The 20,710-nt window shown below is 34.7% G+C and overlaps 1 protein-coding gene across 9 annotated transcripts; it reads left to right on the plus strand.

Moving 5' to 3' along the window:
- The first annotated feature begins 3,570 nt into the window (after positions 1-3,570).
- Positions 3,571-18,942, plus strand: LOC132280136 (uncharacterized). 9 transcript variants are annotated; one of them, XR_009471475.1, is made up of 5 exons: positions 3,577-4,140; positions 4,248-4,310; positions 4,416-4,517; positions 9,142-9,178; positions 18,364-18,942. XR_009471475.1 is itself a non-coding variant. In XM_059782258.1 (4 exons), the coding sequence occupies exons 1-4, from the start codon at positions 3,946-3,948 to the stop codon at positions 13,843-13,845; spliced, it is 405 nt and encodes a 134-aa protein (XP_059638241.1). In that variant the 5' UTR covers positions 3,576-3,945; the 3' UTR covers positions 13,846-14,004. The 9 variants fall into 9 exon arrangements, 3 of the variants coding, with proteins under 3 accessions (XP_059638242.1, XP_059638241.1, XP_059638243.1); XR_009471474.1 differs by lacking the exon at positions 18,364-18,942 and adding an exon at positions 13,736-14,148; XR_009471473.1 differs by lacking the exon at positions 18,364-18,942 and adding an exon at positions 13,736-14,144 and having other exon boundaries at positions 4,416-4,547.
- Positions 18,943-20,710: the final 1,768 nt, after the last annotated feature.

Consider the following 20,710-nt stretch of genomic DNA (forward strand, 5'->3'; position numbering starts at 1 on the left):
TCTTGATCTGATTTCTTGGAAGGACATTTTGGCCATTTTACAGCGAATTTTTTTTTTTTCATTTTCTCTTACGTTGTCGGGTAGAAAATTTGATTTTGGGAGGGGTTTCTTTTTCGTGTTTTTTTCAGAAAAATTCGTTTGGTAGCCTGTTTTTGATCTCAGATGTGGACAGTCACTGTAGCAGCTTTTTGCCCTCTTATCCAGTTCTGATCTAGGGGCATTTTTCAGAATTTTGTAGTGAGTTTTTTTTTTTATTTTATTTCCTTCCGCGTTGTCGGGTAGAAAACTCGATTTGGGGGGGGGGGGGGGTTCTTCTTTGTGTTTTTTCAGAAAAACTCGTTTCGACCTCCGTTTCAAGCCTCAATTCTGGAAACTCAATTTTTTTCTTGCTGTCAGCATGTGTATGCCATTGGGTGCTGCATGGGGCACCGGTGGGCTCGTGTATGGGCACCGGCCACGCCATGGCCTTCATCGGGCCGCCGCGACGTCTCAACTTCAAACCTCTTGTCCGGACTCCAAATCGAGTGAACTGTTTTTTGAACTTGACTAATTTTTTCCTGTCTTTCCAACGGTGTGCTCGGTTGCACCTAGATCTTCCTGGATAATTACCAGTTTACCCTTTTTACCTTAAATGCTTGTTTTTCTTCGTCATGTCGTTTCTCCTTTGTCCGGATTCTGAATCATGCGATTCTTAAGTCCATCTTGATTAATTTTTTGTTGTCTTCCCAGCGGTGTGCTGGGTGGCACCCGAGTTCATATTTTTAGAAAATTACCATTTTGCCCCTAGGGGCTTATTTGTCATATTTTCGATCTTTTGCTTCTACATCAGTTCTCATTGAGTCTCACGACCTCATGAAAGGTTAATTTGACTTCTTAGAGTCTTATTTTCTGTTTTCGCTTCCGCATTCGGATTCGTTATCGGGTCAATCTTCAGTTCATCACATGACACACTGGCTTGAAAACCAGGGTCATCATAACAGATGTAGTATTTCTACAACTTTATAGTAATAAGTTTACAAGGCAATTACAATCAATAATTCACAAGAATTTCATATCACTACAATATAGTAATTAGCTTGCAAGGTAAATACCAACAATGCACAACAAGGATTCCATATTCACAATACTATAAAATCACAAGAATTTAGTAATCTACTAAATTAAATAACTTCTCTACATAAGTTATATATATACACATGCTTAATTCAATAAACCCTAAGTCAAATAAAAAGGGTTTCCAACTAGATGCAAGACAACAATTCAATAAGCATGTACACAATATATATTAAGCCCCCAAAATAATTAATACACTAAGAATATAAATATAATACCACCCCTACCTCACTAGAGGATTGTTCCTTTAGAATCCAAGGCAAATGAACTCAAATTGAAAAACTGTAAAAATATGTTATAGATAAAGAAGAGAGGAAAATTTGATCTTCAAAGTGGAAGATCCAATTCCTATTGGAAGGGGTTCAAATTTTGAAAATGGTGAAGAGGGTTTATGGTGGCTGCAAAGGTAGCTTTGAGTGGATGTAACAATTTTCACAACTTTCTCTACTAACAATGGCTTTGTTAGCCAAACACACACATACACACACACACACCAAAACTACCTCTCTCTCACACACACACATCCAGCCTCCACTTGTCACAAATCTAGGCATCCTCACAAGGTTTGATCATGGCTTTACACTTGTCACCAAATTAGGCTTCCAAATGTTACCAATGGCAAGCCAACAAATGGTACAATGGAAGAGTGCCACTTGGCACTCTTTTTTTTCTCTTATTTGCAACCTAGTCCCTCCACAAAGTATTTCAAAGAATATTTGCATAAAAGTCCCTAAGATAAAATATTTCAAAAACATAATTACGCAAAACACCTCGAAAAAGGAAAATGTTTCCGAAGAAACCATGCATCTATACCCCTGGAAATTGAAAATAAATGAGCATGTTTTACAATGAAATTAAGACATACATGGACTGTAAAAGATAATATAATGCAATGCACGTAGTGCCGAAAATCGTTTCCAAGTACCGAAGCCCACCTCTGGCACAACAAAACCCTAAGGTAACGCGAAAAAAGAATAAATTAAATAATTAAATAATTAAAATAAATAATAAATAATAAATGAATAACGAAAAATCAGAAAAGGAAAAATAAGGCACGATCTTCACAACCTTCCCACCTTAAGGGGATTTCGTCCCGGAAATCTGGCCTTGACAAAACAGATGGCCAACCCAAGATAACTATGAAGTACATTTCCGAGTATCCCACACAACACGCTACACCAGCGACCCCAAGACTAAAAAAAAGTGCACAAACTAATGCCACTTGCACTCTCGTGCTCATGACACAACGCACACAACAACCTTTGCCAAGAATGGCCCCATATTTAATAAAATAAATAAAGACACTCCTAACCATGATAAAAGTACATACTTGTCTTTTAACTTCTGAATTGACCAATGTGAATCATATTGTTCTCATCATCCCGTAGTGTATTAAAGTGATCTGCTTCAGATCTTCAATCTTGAAATTTTGAATAAAAATTTTCAAGTTGATCGAACTTATTTTGACAACAAAATTAGCAACCAATTACAAAATATACATCTCACAGGATATTCTCCCTCTCTAAATTGTATATACCTATTTTTATTGCAAACCTGAGAGGGGTGTGAGTGCAAATTATCCTGAAAACAATATAGGACAATTTTTTATATTTCAAATTATTACCAATGCTATATATATCAAAAGATAGAAATATAATGATTACTTATCACTTAAACATATCTGTTTGTAGTTGATAAATCAAGCCTCAAACTTGCTAAATTGATATACTTATATTTGAGCTCTCTTTTCTTATTTTAATCTAAAAAAAAAGGTACAAATATTAAAAGTTTTTTTATTTTTTTATTTTTTGAGAGAGAGAGAGAGGGGACCAGTGTTAAAAAGGGTTCTAGCAAGCCTTCACTTTCGCTTTTGTTATGTGTGAATTAAATTATACATATATAATCAGACTATAAGAAGTGATAGACATAATAAAAAAATAAGGTCATTGTTTGTCCGCGTTTCGAGTAGAAACTTGCAAAGGTCAATGGAGGACATAAAGTTGCGAGTATGCACATCTGACGTTTTATCTTCTAACTGTTGATTTTTTTGTTTTACGAGGACTTTAGTTTATTAGTCATTCTAGAGAGTTTTGACAAAATCATCATGGAAAAGTAATAAAATTGTTAGCGTAGCTCCACGTTTGTTGGACGTAGAAATTTCAGTTTCAAAGGGTCCACGTCAACAATTTTATTATTTTCCATGATGATTTTGTCAAAACTCTCTAGAATGACAAATAAACTAACGTCCTCATGAAACAAAAAAAGTCAACATTTAGTAGATGAAACGTCAGATGTGCACCCAACTTTGTATCCTCCATTGACCTTTCTACATTAACAATTTCAGTTTCGGTAGGCCCCATTTCCCAGCGGGACTTCGGAGCTGTCCAGGCTATTACTCTATTTTTCCTTGGCCCTCCTTCAGCCACGTAACCCTCCTACTAACCATGGTTAACAAAAAAACAAAACCCAAAAGCTGCAGTACATTTTGCCAAATTTTGGAGCCATCAACGAAAATTTTCAAAAAGCCCTAATTCTAATTCAATTCTTTGTCAATTGTTCATTTCCCCCTAATAAATTATTACACTGTTTCAAATTGAAAATTTTAGGGTTTGATCCATCTCTTCAATGTCGATGCTGTGTCCCTAGGGGAACGATTTGTTTGTTTATGGGGAAAAGCAAAGCAAATACTTCTTCTATATGGAGACGACGTCGTTGTTGCGAAGAAAGATGCTTTGTCGATGGAGATGTCCCTGAAGCTAAACTTTCTTTCTCTACAACACCATCATCACTTTATATCTTCTTTCTCTCTCTAAATTCACACCCTCCCCCACAATGAAGAAGAAGAAACGAGATAGCGCCGTCGCCGGAGTTCAAATCATCCACGGCGCACTCTTCCACCGCTGCCGCCGCCACCTCCACCACTTCATCCTGCTCCTCTCCGCCGTCGCCAGCGCCCTTCTCTTCCTCATCGCCGTCATTTCATTTCTCTCTCCTCCGATCACCAACCATAGCCACCCACACAGCTCGGTATTTTGTTCTCTCAATTTCTTTTTTCAATTGTTCATTTTTTAGATTCTTAGTAGTATTTTATTTATTTATTTTTTTTCCTGAGTTGCTCTTCAATGTCTGTTTAGTTGGAAAAAAATGGGTATGTGGTTCGATTGAATGTGGAACGAAGGATGGTCTTTCTTGTTCCGGTAAAGATTTTTGTAATTCGTTTGGTTATTTATTTATTTTGTTATTGATACGATTTGGTTGATTAATTTGGATCTTAGCGTTAATTTTCTGTCCCTTTTTCTCAGTTTCGATTTTGCTTGTGATTTGTTGAATTTTTCTGACGAATGGAGGGAGTTTAGGCCGTGATCTATGGAGCTCGAGGCAATCGAATATCCATTACGGATGCAGTAATGCCAACTATAAATTTCCGAATCATTGTATTGTCTTCTCAATCTCTGTGTCTACACACACACACGCACACATTATCTGTGCTTTTACTCCCTTAGCGAAAATTGCAATTTATAAACAGAAATCTAGGGATCGAAATTTGAGCTAGATTAAGCAATCTTTGACTTTTCTTTTTTATTTGACAATTTATTGAAAGCGTAGTTTTGTCATTGCTATAGTGTAACTAGAGGATTTGACAGGCTTTTTGTACTTTTTTTTTCTGTTGATCCTCTTTAGTAGAAACATCCTCTTAGAAGAAACATTTTCTTATCCCGCCCCTGAGGGAGACTGTAGGGTTAACGCAAGATCTATTCATTTTTTTTGATGACTGTTTGTGCATAATTGAGTAGTAGCAAATCTTTATGGTATTACTAGCAAATCTATTCGTTTTTGTTGTTACTTATATCTGAGAAAAAATACTTTTAATTTATAATTGGGGGTGTAATTGTGAAGATCATGTCTTCTTTTTTTTTTTTTTTTTTTTTTCTCGATTTTTTCCATTTATTTATTTTTTATTATTTAATTATTTAATTTATTATTTAACTGATTGATTTTTTTTTTTTTTTTTTTTTCGCATAACCTTAGGGTTTTGAGTTCGGATTTGATTTTCGGCATCGCATGCATTCACCTCATTTTATTTTCATAAAATACGTAGTCTTACTTTGATAGAAAAGTATGCTAGCTTGTTTTACTTTTTGAGGGGTGTGGATATATAATTTCTTTGGAAATATTTTCACTTTTTGGGATGCTTTGTGTAATTAACTTTTTGGGATATTTTTCTTTAGAGATTATTTTGCAATTATTTTGTGAGATATTTTGGGGACCATTTTATAATTTTTGGAAAGTGTGACAAGTGTCACACTCTTATTGGATCACTTGTTGACTTTGTGGTGGAAACACTTGGAAGCCTTGTTTTGTGACAAGTGTAGGGTGAGGATTGGCCTTTGGTTGGTGTACTTGTTGGCTTAAGATTGTGACAAGTGTAGGCCTGTGATTAAGCCTTGTGAGGAGGCCTATGATCTTGACAAGTGTAGGCTTAGGATTAAGTCTTGTGAGGGTGCTTTTGATCATGACAACTGGAGGGTAGAGATTAGTGTGTGTGTGTGCGGTAGTGCTAGGGGTGGCAAATTACGACACGATACGATAACACAACACGAGTTAAAAGGGTTTGGGTTTGGCATAAACGGGTTTGGGTCATAAAGGGTCGACACGATTAACTCATTTACTTAATTGTGTTGGGTTAGGGTTGAGGAGTTTAACCCGTGTAACTCGTTTATGACCCATTTAACTTAACATGTTATAATTGTGATTATGACATATGTAATATGTTACCTGTTTAAACCCAATTACTATGGATAGTTAAGTCATTTTAATATAAACCTTGTTTATGCCTTATGATTTTTCTTTTTATTTTGAATATTTGGGTTAATTATGACAATTTTTTTTTCTATTATTTAGTATTTGATTAAATATTAAATGTCTCATTTTAATAAACATGTCATTAAACGGGTTAACACGCTTACCTGTTTAATAAACGGGTTGGGTTAGTGTTGAGATTTTTGACACGATTATTAAATGGGTTGGGTTTGGGTTTACCTATTTAGTATAACATCCTTATATCGACACGACACGAACACGACCCACGAACACGAATTGCCACCTCTAGGTAGTGCTAGCATTGATGAATTGCTTTGTGTCACACATTGTGAGTGGAAAAAGATGTAATCTTCCACTCATTTCATCTTCTTCCTCATACCTCTCCTTGGCCACCATTAAACTAATAACTTCATTTTAACTACCTTCCCCTCATATTGACTTTTTTTTGTGACCAAACTACCCTCATCACAATCACTACCTTCCCCGACTCTGTGTTGTGAACCTTCTTCCACTTTCTCTCTCTACCTTTCTGTCATGATTGTTGAATTTTTCCCAGACAAGAAAAGAGTTTTAGAGAGAGAGGGGCAATTGCAAAGAAGGGCGACAAAGATCTTTGGTGTCTAAAATTGCCAAATTTGTTTTATTTCTCTTTCCTCAATCATTCTCTTCCTTCTTCGATTTAGGTTTTTTTTCCACCACTGACATTTTGTTTTTCCCACCAAATCAAACACACACACACACATATATATCACCAATCACCCCCACGATATACTGCCGCCGCATCAGAGCTCCACTATCCACACCCACATTCATCATCACCCCCCACAACCACCACCAAATTTACACCAAATCAAACTAAATAATTACCTTCTGAAAAACAAATTGACACCACCCATAGCCACCACCAAGGCTTCACCTTCGTCCCCGTCACAACATAGCTTCCACCACAGAGAACCTAAGACCCCAAACGGAGCTCCGACGCCGTCATCACTGATTGCTCTGACTAGATGCCGACATTAGGAGCTCGCTGTTGCTTTGTCGTCACTTGGTAACACGCTGATATGAACTTGGTTTTGTTACTTGGAGCTCGTCGGAATTGAGTTTGGTTTCGCTGACACTAAGAGCTTGCCGGAATTGGGTCAGTTCAGTTCTGACATTCGTCGCCGGAGATGAACTAGGTTTCGCTACTTGGGGATTCACTAGGATCACGAGACGCGGATTTTCGCTACCGATTATGACGCCATCAAGGCTTACGTACGCCAGAAAGTCAAGGTCGAGGGTTCCGGCGTCGACGGTGGTGATCAACAGTGCAATGTTGGAGAGCTTACAAGGGTTGGGTCCAGCCCTCCCGTTGGAGCACGAGACGCGGATTTTCGCCGCCGATTACCACACCGCGGCCGTAAGCCTGTAATCTCTGCCCCCACCTCTGCGCCCCAATCTAGTCAAGATGCTGACTTGCCCTTTACTAGTGTAGTGGGGTGATGGTCTACCGAAACTCGAGCTTTTACTCTACAAACCTGTTCATAGTTGCTTCCTCATAATATAGATGATAAAAATGACTGCTTACATTCGAAAATAAGGGCTTCAATCTGTGATGCCATGGCGGATGTTGAAGTTTCAGTTGCGACAACAATTGACTATTGCTTCCGTTAAACCCTTTGACATTGATCTTCTTGGGCAAGGGCTGGAACGGGCTGAACTGAAGAAGTGAAGGGATGAGATGTCGATCGACTAGAATGATTGGGAAAGCTTTTCCACATTTACAGCTTCAGAGCTACTTAGATTCTTGGAACTTGAAGAAAAAGAAAGTGCTAGCAAGAAGACATGACTGCTTGGGGTACCGAAAAGGGTATGTAGTAGTGGATGTGGAGTTGGGAACAGTAGTGGTTATGGTCGAGAGGATGGTGGCGGTGGTGTGGGGTTGGGATAGGGGGTGTTTTGTCATTTAAGATTTTATATTTTTTGTATTAAAAAATTAAGGGTAAAAGAGTCAATTCGCATGATTGGAGTGTAAGTAAAAGTTAAAACTAAAATTTTCATCTAGTTAAAATATGACCTAACCTTAGGAGGTATCGGTGTAATTTACCCTAAAAAAATAACTCATAAAACCAGTGAATGAAATAAGGGTAAAATGCTTGACACCTTCTAAATTAAACTAATGAAAAATAAATAAATGCTCAACTCTCTCTTCAGTTTTGTTTGACTTTACTTTGATAGTTGATTACATGTGTTAAAATCAATTAATGTGAAAATACAAAATGCCAAAACTACCATTTCGTGTTGTGAAATGTACAAATAAGCCCTAACCACTTTTTAAAAGGACAGTTTTGACTCAATTAGTTAGACCTTTTTACCCTCATATGTGAAGACTTTATTATTATTATTATTATTTACACTTTTAAATGAAGTTTTTCTCTTTACCTTTTGTTTTTTTAGTTCAATTTATTGAAAGAATATAAAGAGTCCATATTAAATTGAAAGAATATTCTTAGTTGGAGAGAGGGACGCAACTCATTGAACTCAACTTGCAAATCACCCCCAAAAACAAAAACAAAAATAAAAAAAAAAAATTAAAATAATGATTCGTTCAAGAAATACCGAGTTTTGTGGAGAGACTGATGCAACTCAACTTGCAAATCACTCCAAATATATATATATGATTCGTTCAAGAAATACAGAGGAACCGAGGGAGGGGCAGTGAACAGGAAAAATTGAGATTAACAAAGACAAAAATCCGCCAGAGGAACTAAGGGAGGGGCAGTGAAGACAGGAGAAATTGAGATTAACAAGACAAAAATCACCGGCGGTCACTATATATATATATATATATATATATATATAGACACACACACACATATATGATGGTTTCTGATTTTTTTATGTTTCTTTTGGTGTTTAAAGTCTTACAATTTTCGGTATATTATAAATATATTGATGGGATGAAAAAGTACGATAGCACTAGTGTGGTGAACCAATGAGATTGATTGTGGACAGGCATTTCAAGTCTCAGAGAATTTGAGGGAGTTTTGATGGTAACATCAACTGCTTAGAGTTCTCAAAATTCTTTGTATATTTGTTGGGATGAATATGAACAGAGACTTGGCATGAAGTTTATTGCTTAGTACTTTGTAACAATTCATGCATTTTGTGTTCTCCTGTAAGTGAAAAATTGCAGGGAGTGTTTGATTACCTGCATTTGGTTTGTAGGAAGTTGGAGGGGTTTTTCATGCACATGAGGGGATTGGTAAGTTTCGTTTTATTTGACATCTTTGTGATAATTTTAGCATGCTTGGAATTTTATGGTTAGAAATTGGTTACTATCGTACCTTGCAAAATGAATGGGGGTAACATTCATATATATATATATATATATATATATATATATTTCTTTGATTTACATTGTAATTTGTGATTTAATTCAATTTACTACGTTTCTGAAAATGGAAAATAATTGAATTTTAATATTGAGTAACTCATTGGTGCTTGTGTTTGTTTTCCAAAAGGTATAGAGATTCTTAATTTTATTGTTCTTTATACCTTGATAAAATTCATGATTGTTTCATTCTTTTTGAAAGTATATAAATTGCATGGAATATCTTGCTACACGCTTTTTGAAAGTATATAAACATTTGGACTGACAAATTTTACAACTTTACAAGAAAAAGTTATAGCGTATAATAGTTTTCATCAGTTCTCCTAAAATCAGTCGGTGTTAAAGAGGGCTATAACCTTGTATTTAGACATTGTATTGACCTTGGATTTAAACATTGTATTCGTGGTAATTAGTTCACTACCAGTTATATCTGTCGAGCTTTACTAAGAGTATCCCTTGGTTACCTTGCCAACAATAGATACTATTATTATTTTGTTATTATAGTCTTAACCCTTAAATATATAAAGTAACACATTAAAATAAGAGTAAGAAACAATTCTATGGTTTCATTTCATAATACAAAAATTCAAATGGGCACTTCTTGCAATTTTGTGTGATGGAACCTGATCTATGGTTTAAAACTTTTAAAAGTTCATTTATATTATAATTTTCATTTGGTCACTTCAAGGCATGTGACCCCCATATACACCGCAAAGAGGTTAAAAATTGGTCACTTCAAGGCACGTGACCCCTTTTTTGGCAAAATGGAAGCATGAAATGATAAGAATGAAAAGAATGAGAATTTAGATATTGACTTAGAACAGATAAGCTCACTATCATTTCATGCATTTTGAAAACTTACAATCATCTCTTCAGCAGCAGCAGCATCAGTAGTCTTGCCATCCTTGTTTATATGTGTAAGAATGAATAAATCTGAGAAAGAAAAATACTTTTTTTTTTCCTCAATCTATAAAAGAAACAGACATTGTGATATATATTATTTACCATTAACATTTATAATCATTCAACCACATATGAATTGAAATAATTTATATTGCCAAAACTTTAACTAACCTTAGTAGAAACACGTGCAAAACTTTTTGTCCCTATAATATGAAGCATTGTTTGTTTTTAACGATGTTCTTTGTTTTTTTTGCTCTCTTCTTACAAAAAGTGAGAAAAAGTAGATATTTTTTTGAATAAAGCACATTCTACTTAAAATAATGACTGAAAGCAGGTAAATTATAAATTCAACTCATTTGCTTTAAACAAATTAGTAGATGGAGGATTACTTTCGCCCTAGGCGTACACCAATGCATAATCAAAAATTCCCAATGCTCCTTTTCAACATTAGGTTGTGGGTTTGCCAATCTTTGTGCATTTGTATCTCGAATCGAGTAGTATGCACTTTTTAGTTCACGCTTGTGCCCCTTCTATTTTGTTTCGATGGAGGATAATGTCCACTGTTTTGAAATGATTCTCGTATCATATTTTTTTTGAAAATGTGATAATTGCTGCATGATAATCCACCTTTTCCATCAAAATTATTTTAATGTCGTTGAAGGGTTTTACTTTTACAATGGTCTACATATCCTCTTTAAGTCATTTAGGCATCTCCCACCAAGTTTTGTAGCATAAAGGAGCTAATCTACTATTCTGGGCAATTGTTCCCAAATAATTATCATATGTGGTACTTCCATTTCCTATCGGTTGTCTATACTTATTAACCCTAAACAAAAATTAACAATTATAGATGTTTAGTACAAAAATAAAGATAGAAATTCTTTTTTCTCCTTCGTATTGAATATAGTCTAATTATGTAAACTATATAAGATCTCTCTATATATATACCTTAATGGTATAAATGTGGTTGTGTTTACGACATCCTTGCATCGTGTAGAGTCCCGTCTCTTCTTCAAAGTTGGTTGGGTGATTCAGTATTCTCAGTTTCATTCAAAGATTTTGAAGTTGAAGCTTCTGGATGTTCTTCACCCACTTGTTTAACTTGACTCACCCTTCGTTTCATTGTGAGCTTATTATTTATCCTTCTTGGAGAAGCAAACAAAAAAGTGAGAATTCATTTAAGAGAATACAATCAAATTGTTAAAAAAAGGTGGTGCACAATTCATGTAAAACTAATAAAAGGAAATAACAAATACCTCAAAACTTTAGGGTGTTTTTGGTTGTTGAAAGAAAATTATATAAATCCATTTTGTTTTGGTAATGTAATACTGAGACATGGTTGTTATCACCAATAAAAGATTCAAACTAGATTATTTAGTAAAATCCTTGATTGCACTTATTCAATAATGTGCCAAGAATAGATCAAAACATATTAAAATTAGAATTAATACTTTTCATATTGAATGTAAGCACAAAAAAAATTAAATCAGTTTTCACTGGAATCTTACATGTGCATGCTACAAAATATGATACTGAAGATGAAATTTTACATTTCTTGAAGTACAGCCACATATGAAACCATAATACAAGGCCAACTTGATTGCATAAATGCTATGTGTAAGTAACAACTCAAAAGGTATTGTCATATCATAAAAAATTTACCAAAGTACTGCAAATCTAACATATATCAGAAATCATATGAAAATTAAGTAAATTACTGCAATATTATTGTCAAAGCTGCGCGCCCGCGCGCGCACACACATATATATATAGTCAATTAGAGTTTATAATATTCAAAAAAGACATTTCACATTCATTAAGTAGTAGATATGGAATCATCCTAAATATCATCTTCATCAACATCATCATCATTTTCGTCAACATCATCATCTTCTTTTATAGTTGTTCTAAGTAAATCAGTTCTTGCCCAAAAGGTGTTATCATTAGGTACATCCAAGTTGTTATCCACATGTTGTGCATGAAATGGCTCTTGAAATTTATAAGATTCAATATCATGCTCTTGCATATCATAAAGGTCTTGCGGTTTTGACTACTTTCCACTTATAGTCAATGGGATCATCAACATAGAATACTTGTTCAGCTTGAGATGCTATAATGAAAGGCTCATCAGTTCCCGACGATTGTGACGACGCTTAAATTGAAAATCATCCTCCTTTATTCCTCTACCCTTGGACAAGACATCAAACCAATCACACTTAAACAATACAACCTTTCTATTCGCATTGTAATTTAACTCAATGATATCAGTTAGCACACCATAGTATTGAATATCTCCTGTAATAGGATTTTGATCGGTGGCTCTTGCATAACTAGATGTCACTGCCTTTATAACAACTCCACTGTTCTGAGTCTTTCTCTATCTCTTAACATCTCTAACATGAAACTTCAAACCATTGATCACAAACTTCTTAAACCGTTTCGTGACAGGGTTTGGACCTTGTGCTAGCCACCTCAATTCATTAGGAATTGGATCCTCATTATCTCGCAACTGTATTCATAAAGGTATAAGTTATAAAATAAGGTAATTTTTCATAAATGTATAATACACCAACACATACACAAAAGTTAAATACTTACATGTTCATCAAACCATTTGTGAAATAAATCATGAGATAACTTCTCTAATTGTCTTGGTTTTAAATAGCGCTGCCTCATTTTAATAAATCTCTTATGTTTTCTGCATTGTGAAAATATAATGTTAGGCATATTGCCTATTAAACTAAATGAAGTTTGACACGAATATAATCATGTAATATATTAGGGAACTTAATCTTACTCGATGAATGGTTTTGCTCCATTATAATTGAACAAAACATACCGATGAACTTACACCAAAGTTATCTCATCTAGATTAATGAACTCTTGTTTTCCCAAGGCACGACCTTGTGCACCAAAATCATTCACTTCCTCACCATCATCAAGCACATTATCGAAATTCCTTTGGGGTCTATCGAATCTTGTCTCAATATTTGTCAGATAACGTGAATAAAAAGTCAAGCATTCTTTCGCTAAATAACCTTCTGCTATTGAACTCTCGGGATGACTTTTATTTTGCATGTAATTTTTCAAAGTCATAAGGTACCTAAATATAAAGAATGAAAATTAATAATATCAGAATTATTGAAAAATAAACATAAACTATAAATGAATTTTTTTTAAAAATCTTGACCTCTCAATTGGATAAACAGTATTGCACTGGTCGTGCAATCCTTGCCTCGTGGGCCAAGTGAATAGATAAATGTACCATTATGGTGAAGAAGGCAGGTGGGAATATTATTTCCAACTGACATAGTATTAAAACAATTCGATGTTCCAATTTATCCAAGTCTTTAGGTCGAAGAGTCTTTGAACACAGTTCTCGATAAAAGTTACTGAGCTCAACAAATACTGAGCTAACATTCTTAGGCAATATCCTACTAATGGCTATGGTTAGAAGTTATTGCATCAAGATATGACAATTATGACTCTTCAACCCACTAATTGTACACTCTTTCAATTTTACAGAACGTGAAATGTTAGATGCATACCCATCTGGAACTTTAACATTTTTCAACACTCGACATAATGTGCTCTTTTCAAGTGGAGATAGCGTGAAACTTGCAGGAGGCAAATAAAATTTGTTTGAACCATGTTCTTGGGGGTGAAGTGAAGGCTTTACTCCCATATCCTGTATGTCAAGTCTTGCTTTTAATCCATCCTTCCCTTTCCGCTCATTATCAATGTGTAAAGTATATTGTCACATATATTTTTCTCAATATGCATCACATCTAGATTATGACGCAAAAGATTATACTTCCAATAAGGTAATTGAAAGAATATACCCTTCCTTCTCCAATTGTGCATCGGACGCATTCGATCTTCATTCATTGTATGCACACCCTTTCCAAATGGTGGAAATTTAAGGCCCTCTAATTCATGTAACACTTGTGTTCCAGATAACATAGGCGGTGCGCACCTTACCTCTTTAGTGCCATCAAATGTTGATTTACAACGCCTATATTTATTATCTTTTGAAAGAAAACAACGATGCTCATCATAACATATTTTCTTGCTATGATCTAAGTAACGAGAGCAAGTGTCTTTGTTACAAGTAGGATAAGCCAAATACCCTTTTGTACTCCAACAGGATACCATTGCATAACCAGGAAAGTCAAAGAGTCCAAAACAATGCTGCATGCATGCGGAACATCTTATTTCTTGAAGCATCATAAGTTTCCATCCCATCAACCCACAACTCTTTTAATTCCTCTATCAAAGGCTGCAAATAGACATCAATATCATTTCCAGGTCCCTGGGCAGGTATCAAGGTTGATAGAATAAAATAAGGTTGTTTCATGCACATCCATGAGGGTAAGTTATATACAAGTATCAAAACAGACCATGTATTGTGTGCAACATTCATGGTCTTGAATGGGTTGAAACCATCAGTTGCTAATGCAAGCCTCATATTCCGAGGATCACTAGAAAATGTTGGGTATCTTTTATCAAAGTTATCCCATGCTGGGGAGTCAACGGGATGTCTCGTCAATCCATCTTTGATTCATTATTCGGCATGCCATCTCATGGAAGAAGCTGTCTTACTTGACATGAACAATCTTTGGAGTCTTGGCTTCAAAGGAAAATATCATATAACTTTAGCAGGAATTTTTTTATTTGTTGACGAGGATGATATACTCGCATTGCCCTCAGTTTCTGAATCAAAAACTTTCCACCTTGACTTTCCATAATTATAACTCATTTCATTATTAGAGTGCTCAATACAACATACAATTGGAGGGACATGCATGAATCTTATTATATTTAAGACCCAAGTCACCAATCATCTTCTTTGTTTCATTGAAGGTTTTTGGTAATGTCTCGCCATTTTGTAATCCATCTTTTACCACTTTTAATAGATCAGTGAATGATTTGTCAGTCCAATTATGTTTAGTCTTCAATAAATATAGCTTCACTACATAGGATAACTTTGCAAAACTTTGTACACCCAGGATATAACTCTTGGTTTGCATCTTCCAATAGCTTATAAAATTTATCTAGCTCTTCATTTGACACCCTTCGATATTGATCATTTTCTCCATTGGTCTCTTCCCTCCCTTCAATTGGAACACCAAAACCCTCGTGTAAGAGTCCATGCATATCATCATTTTTGTTTGCATTGATATCCTCGTGTGTTCTATGTACATAGTTTGCCGAGAATTTGAAGGCACTTCACCAAGTGGCCTAACGGTCTCAAGTCCCTATTTTCTCAAAGAGAGGTCAGGGGTTCGAGCCTTCGTGGAGGAATGTGTGTGTGAGTATCCAACTAGGAAAAAGAAGAAGAAGATGAAGGCACTTCTTCCCCGTGATATAACCAAGTTGTGTATGACTGAATAAACTTATTGCATACCGTATCATCTCTCACCTCAGAACGAGTTTTTTATACAATTGCCACAATTAGTACAAGGACATTCTTCCCAACTCGCTCAAATGAGATATCTAGAAACTCTTCAACTTCACGCAAATATGCTGAACTTAACCTATTTGGATGGTAATGCATACAAAAAATTAAATTGAGTAAATTGTAGTTATTAGATTAAGTAACTTAATCAAATTATAATCTGAAGTACCTTGACTGAGTTATTCAACTTCTATCCATGATATTACATCAAGTAACCTAAATAAAATATACAGTAAGATGATATGCCAAAGTTGATTTACCTATCATGCAACAAGTAGAATATATTTATCAACAAATGAAACTCAAAAGGAATAAATTTTAAATGAATAGATAAACAAATTAAAAAGCAGGAAAAGCAATCATCAATACCTTCATAGAGTATTAGCCAATCAAATGCGAGTTATCCCCTTCTTGATTGCTAATGCGAAGGAAACCGGGATGAAGGCTGAATTATATTGGGTCACACTCAGCAATAGCAAGAACAAAGCAAAGCAGTTCTATAATGCAAAGCAGTTCTACAAGGCTTACAAGTAAAAGATGAACATAATGCAAAGCAGTTCTACAAACCAACAAAGTGATCGAGCAAATGACAAGAAAAAGACTGTTTACACCCTTGCGTTAGTTATCATCTTCCCGAAACAAAAAATAAAAAAGTATGGTGACCTTCTTAACATGCTTGCAACGACACCTTTATTTTTAAACCACAGTAGTTAAGAAGCCAAGCACAGGATCTCATTAAATAACAATTACAGGAAAAACACAAAAATACATGCATATATATATATATACATATATACACACGTGTGTGTGTGTGTGTATTTTTGTAAAACCTCAACATAAAAACCACCATCAACTCAGCAGCACACACCATCTAAGGAGTACAATTGAACTCGGTCCCAATATATACAGGAAATAACACCAGAAAAGTAAGAACAAATACAATGAAAAGTTCCAAAAAATAGAACATTTGAAATTTTGAGTTACCTTTTTTTTTTTTTTTTTCAAACTCAATGGCTAGACAGTAGCAAATCAACACACAATCCAACTACCAGAATTGAATTCAGCGCCAACACACGAAATGACACCAGAAAAGTAAGAACAAACATAATCATGAGTAACAAAAAAATAAAAATAATTCAAATTTGAAGTTACTTTTTTTAAACACAATGGTTAGACAGTAGCAAATCCATACACCATCCAACTATCAGTATTGAATTCAACACCAACACATAAAATGATACCAGAAAAGTAAGAACAAACACAATCAAGAATACCAAATTTAACTAGGTTTGATTTTTTTTTAACAACTGATTAAGCTGCAGGGAAATAACATTCCTCAAGCTGGCCTTAAGAATGATTCCCTTCAGTTTCTTTTACTTTTATTTTTCTTCTACCTAATGGTCGATCGGGACACGGTGAAGCCAAAATTGGTTCTGGCAATCTGGCTAGGGAGGGTGCCCATAAAATGATGTATATATATCTTCCATTGCTAATTCATTGCAGGTAGGTTAGTTATGTTACCTTACCTGATAACTGACCCATGACAGTTCCTTGAAAGCCAAAACAACTATATATATATATGCAAATTAACGAAGCAACAATTACCTTTTACCTACTACGTTGCTTGCTTTTTGATTGAGAAACAAAATATATACATAACCAGCCTATAACAGAATGCCCTTTAATTCCTGCTGGTTGCATTTTTTCCCAATGACAGTTCCTTATGTACCTGACAGACAAAATAAATATCAGCACAAATCTAAATGGCCAAAATGAATATCAAAAGCCTATTCATGAACAAATTAACCAAATTGTCATTTTATGGTGTAAAAAGCGACAATGAAAACTTGCTACTATTGAAAAGACAATAATTGAAAGGAAATCAATTTGTAGTTGGTCCTATTCCATACCAAAAAAAAAAAAAAAATGCAGTGGACTATTTAGAAAAAATACGTGTAACTGCGTTGATTGCCTATTTAGAAAAAATTGTAAGGTGGCATTCATGGCTATCCTATGCACTGGACTATTGTAACAGATCATATGCTTGCTTTTAGATCCAAAAAATTAACTGTTACGTAGGGCTATCTATTGCCCTTATAAGCCCAAAAACTCTCTTCCATGCAATCCTAATTCCTTAATGAGACTCCTCACGAGTATGAGACAAAGTTCTTTCACACATCTTTCTTTATAAACTGATATGCACAAGAGAGTGCAAGATCAACCTCAATAAGTTAAATAGTTAAATGTATCTTTTCAATTTCGCAAAGTTCTTAGATATATTTGAACTTGATATTCTATATATTTGAACTTCGAAAGATAATTTTGAAAATTTTAACAAAACAATGCACTAAATGCATCGTGCTCTTTAAAAATTATAAAATCTAAAATGGAAGAATTAAAATAAGACAAAAAATAATACATTTAATTAAGTATTTGTTGATATTTCATGTGTTTAATCTATGGCATCTAAATACTGAACTACACGTATGTATATATAAATACAATTTAACCGTGTATTTGTTCGTTTATTTCTAACAAGTTTAACAAGTCTAATAAACCTGTACACATTCTCCTTTCTGTGATTGATGAGTACTCAAATGTGACGCATTTTAGCACCTAAGCGAGGGTATTTTAATCCATTCATCTATTTTTATTTTCCCGTTTTAGTACTTATTTGTGTTTTTGTCTATTTTAGGTCAATAAGGTTTAAACGGGCTAATTACAATCTTTTTGGAGTCAAGCAAAAGTTCCAAGAAGATTCCAGAAAAATCCGGAAAAAGGTCAAAAATGCTGAACTTTTGGATGGATCGAGAATTTTTGAATGGATTGAAGATATTTTGGATCGATTGAAAATGTGCTTGCAGCGAGCTGTTTTATTCCCGCGCGCCCGAACTCCACCTACCACATAGTTGCGGGATTAGATATTTTAAGGGCTTATTTTCTGACTTGTTCACTACTCTAAAGACCTTTTATAAAGTGGGAATTGAACCATATTGTAATATATCTTTTTTCTTCAATTTTAATTCATTGTAATTTTTATTTTCTCTCTAGAAAAGTTAAAGATTAGGGTTAGAAGAAAAGAGAAGAGTGGAGGTACCAATAACACATCTCAAAATCTACACACACACTCTCTCTAGAATTCAACAAAGAAGAAGAGGAAGAAGATGGAGCCATATTTGGGGATTGCCCTTGAGGGTTCCAAGATCACACCCACCTCCTCCATGATTAGTTAGAATTCTCCTTGCCCTTGACTAGTTTTTTTATATTAATTTCATGTGTATGTGCAGTTAATTAAGAATCTAGTGATGGCTAGACATGGTTTTTATTAGATGGGTTTGTCAATTAATTTGATGGATTATTCTTATACTTGATGGATTGTTCTACAATTTAATTCATGCTGGTAGGTAGGTAGACAATCTTTACTTAATTTGATATTCCATAACTTATTGTTGAAAATTTCATGATTCTCTAGATTGATGTGTGTTACAATTGTGACTAGTTTGATGGGTCATGCTTAGAATTGATGGGTTGTGCTACACTTAGTTTATTTGTCGGTTAGGTAAACAATTCATACATGAATTTGATAGTTTATGCTTAATATTGCAATTGGTAGTCGCATTTTGTTCATAATAATGTTTTTCCCAAATTAGTTGAAAGTGTGTGGTTTGGTGAACGAGCTTGGTGGCGATTCCAATAGCCCCCAAGACCTCACTTCTCATCTCTTAAATCTCTATTTCAACTTAGTTTATTTTAATTGCATTTTAATTAATTATTTTCTAGAGTAATCAGCCAATCTTTCTTTGCAATCAATTGATACATTAGAGTCGAAATTAAATTCTAACACGTATAATCTCTGTGGATGATCCCTACTCGCTATACTTCATTAGTTGTAGTAGTGGTTTTTATAAATGTAAATTTGACTAGAAAGGCTTCCTAAACCACAATCATATTTTGACCTTGCGAAGCGACCTCTCGCATTAAAAAGTCCATTTTCTTAATCACTTAGAGGAAGGGGTGAGACTCGTCAAATTTTGGAGCTGTTGCCAGGGATTAACGGTTTTGTTGGAATTAGACTAGACAATATTGTTCATTTGATTGCTTCTATTTTTATATTATTTTCCATTGTATATTCTTTTCTTACTCTTGATATTATTTGTTCAATTAGGTACTTGACTACAAGGAAGGCAATCATTAGAACTTGAAGCAATCATTGGAGCTTAAAGTTAACATTAAAATTTTAAGTTGCTTAAGGACCTTTGCGAGCAATTCTTGGAATTTTTGTAGTTTAATTGTTTCACTTCTTTGCATGCTTGTGATAACCCTTGTTGAGGCTAGTTTCATTGGTTTATTTTAAGTCCAAGCATCGGCTCGTGTGGAGGCCATAAAATTTTCTTGCATTTAGATTTTGAGTGTGAATGAAGGAATTGTTTGATCCAAGTTTGGGGAGAAATTACATCCCTTCACTGTATGCTCCTCCATCATATTTTAATCCTTATGAGATTGAGTCCAATGTTCAACATGCATCATTTTATTATGGACTTGATCACTCTTTTAATCCTCCTTATGACAATTGCCCTCCCCCACCATTTTATGAAGAACCACCTCCATCACCTTATTTACCCGAGTTTCAAGAAAAAGTGTTAGCTCTACTTGTTGGGCTTAATTCACAAACTCAAGATATTAATTCTCATTCTCAAATCTTAGCCAAGCTTGAAGCTCAAGTTGAACAAATTTCAAGTACTCTTTCTCATCAAGAGGAGGAGGAAGAGGCAAATGAAAAAATGGCAAGAACTTCAATTTATATTGATGAGGATGATGAGAGTGAAGAGGAAGAAGTAGCAAGTGAGCAATTTGAGGAATGAATGAGTCCACCAATGGCTAGCCCAATAGAGCATAACATGATTAATGAGGACTTTCCTTGTTTTGATCATAATTTTATCCCGGCCATTGCTACATTAGAGAGTGAGGAGATGTTGACCACTATAGAGGTAGGAGAGGAGGAGGCGGAACTTGTTGAAGAGAACATTCCTTCTATTATCTCC

This window comes from Cornus florida, unplaced genomic scaffold (assembly GCF_030987335.1).
Source record: "Cornus florida cultivar Cherokee Brave unplaced genomic scaffold, ASM3098733v1 CherokeeBrave_3.0.0_Hap2_Chr10, whole genome shotgun sequence".
NCBI classification, from domain to species: Eukaryota; Viridiplantae; Streptophyta; class Magnoliopsida; order Cornales; family Cornaceae; genus Cornus; species Cornus florida.

Excerpts from the sequence above, each read along its gene's own strand:
- LOC132280136 (XM_059782258.1), top strand. The coding sequence starts at position 3,946 with ATGAAGAAGAAGAAACGAGATAGCGCCGTCGCCGGAGTTCAAATCATC. Across the intron at positions 4,311-9,141 it reads GGATGGTCTTTCTTGTTCCG|GAAGTTGGAGGGGTTTTTCA; the intron begins GTAAAGATTTTT and ends TTTGGTTTGTAG. Across the intron at positions 9,179-13,735 it reads TCATGCACATGAGGGGATTG|AACGTGAAATGTTAGATGCA; the intron begins GTAAGTTTCGTT and ends TCAATTTTACAG.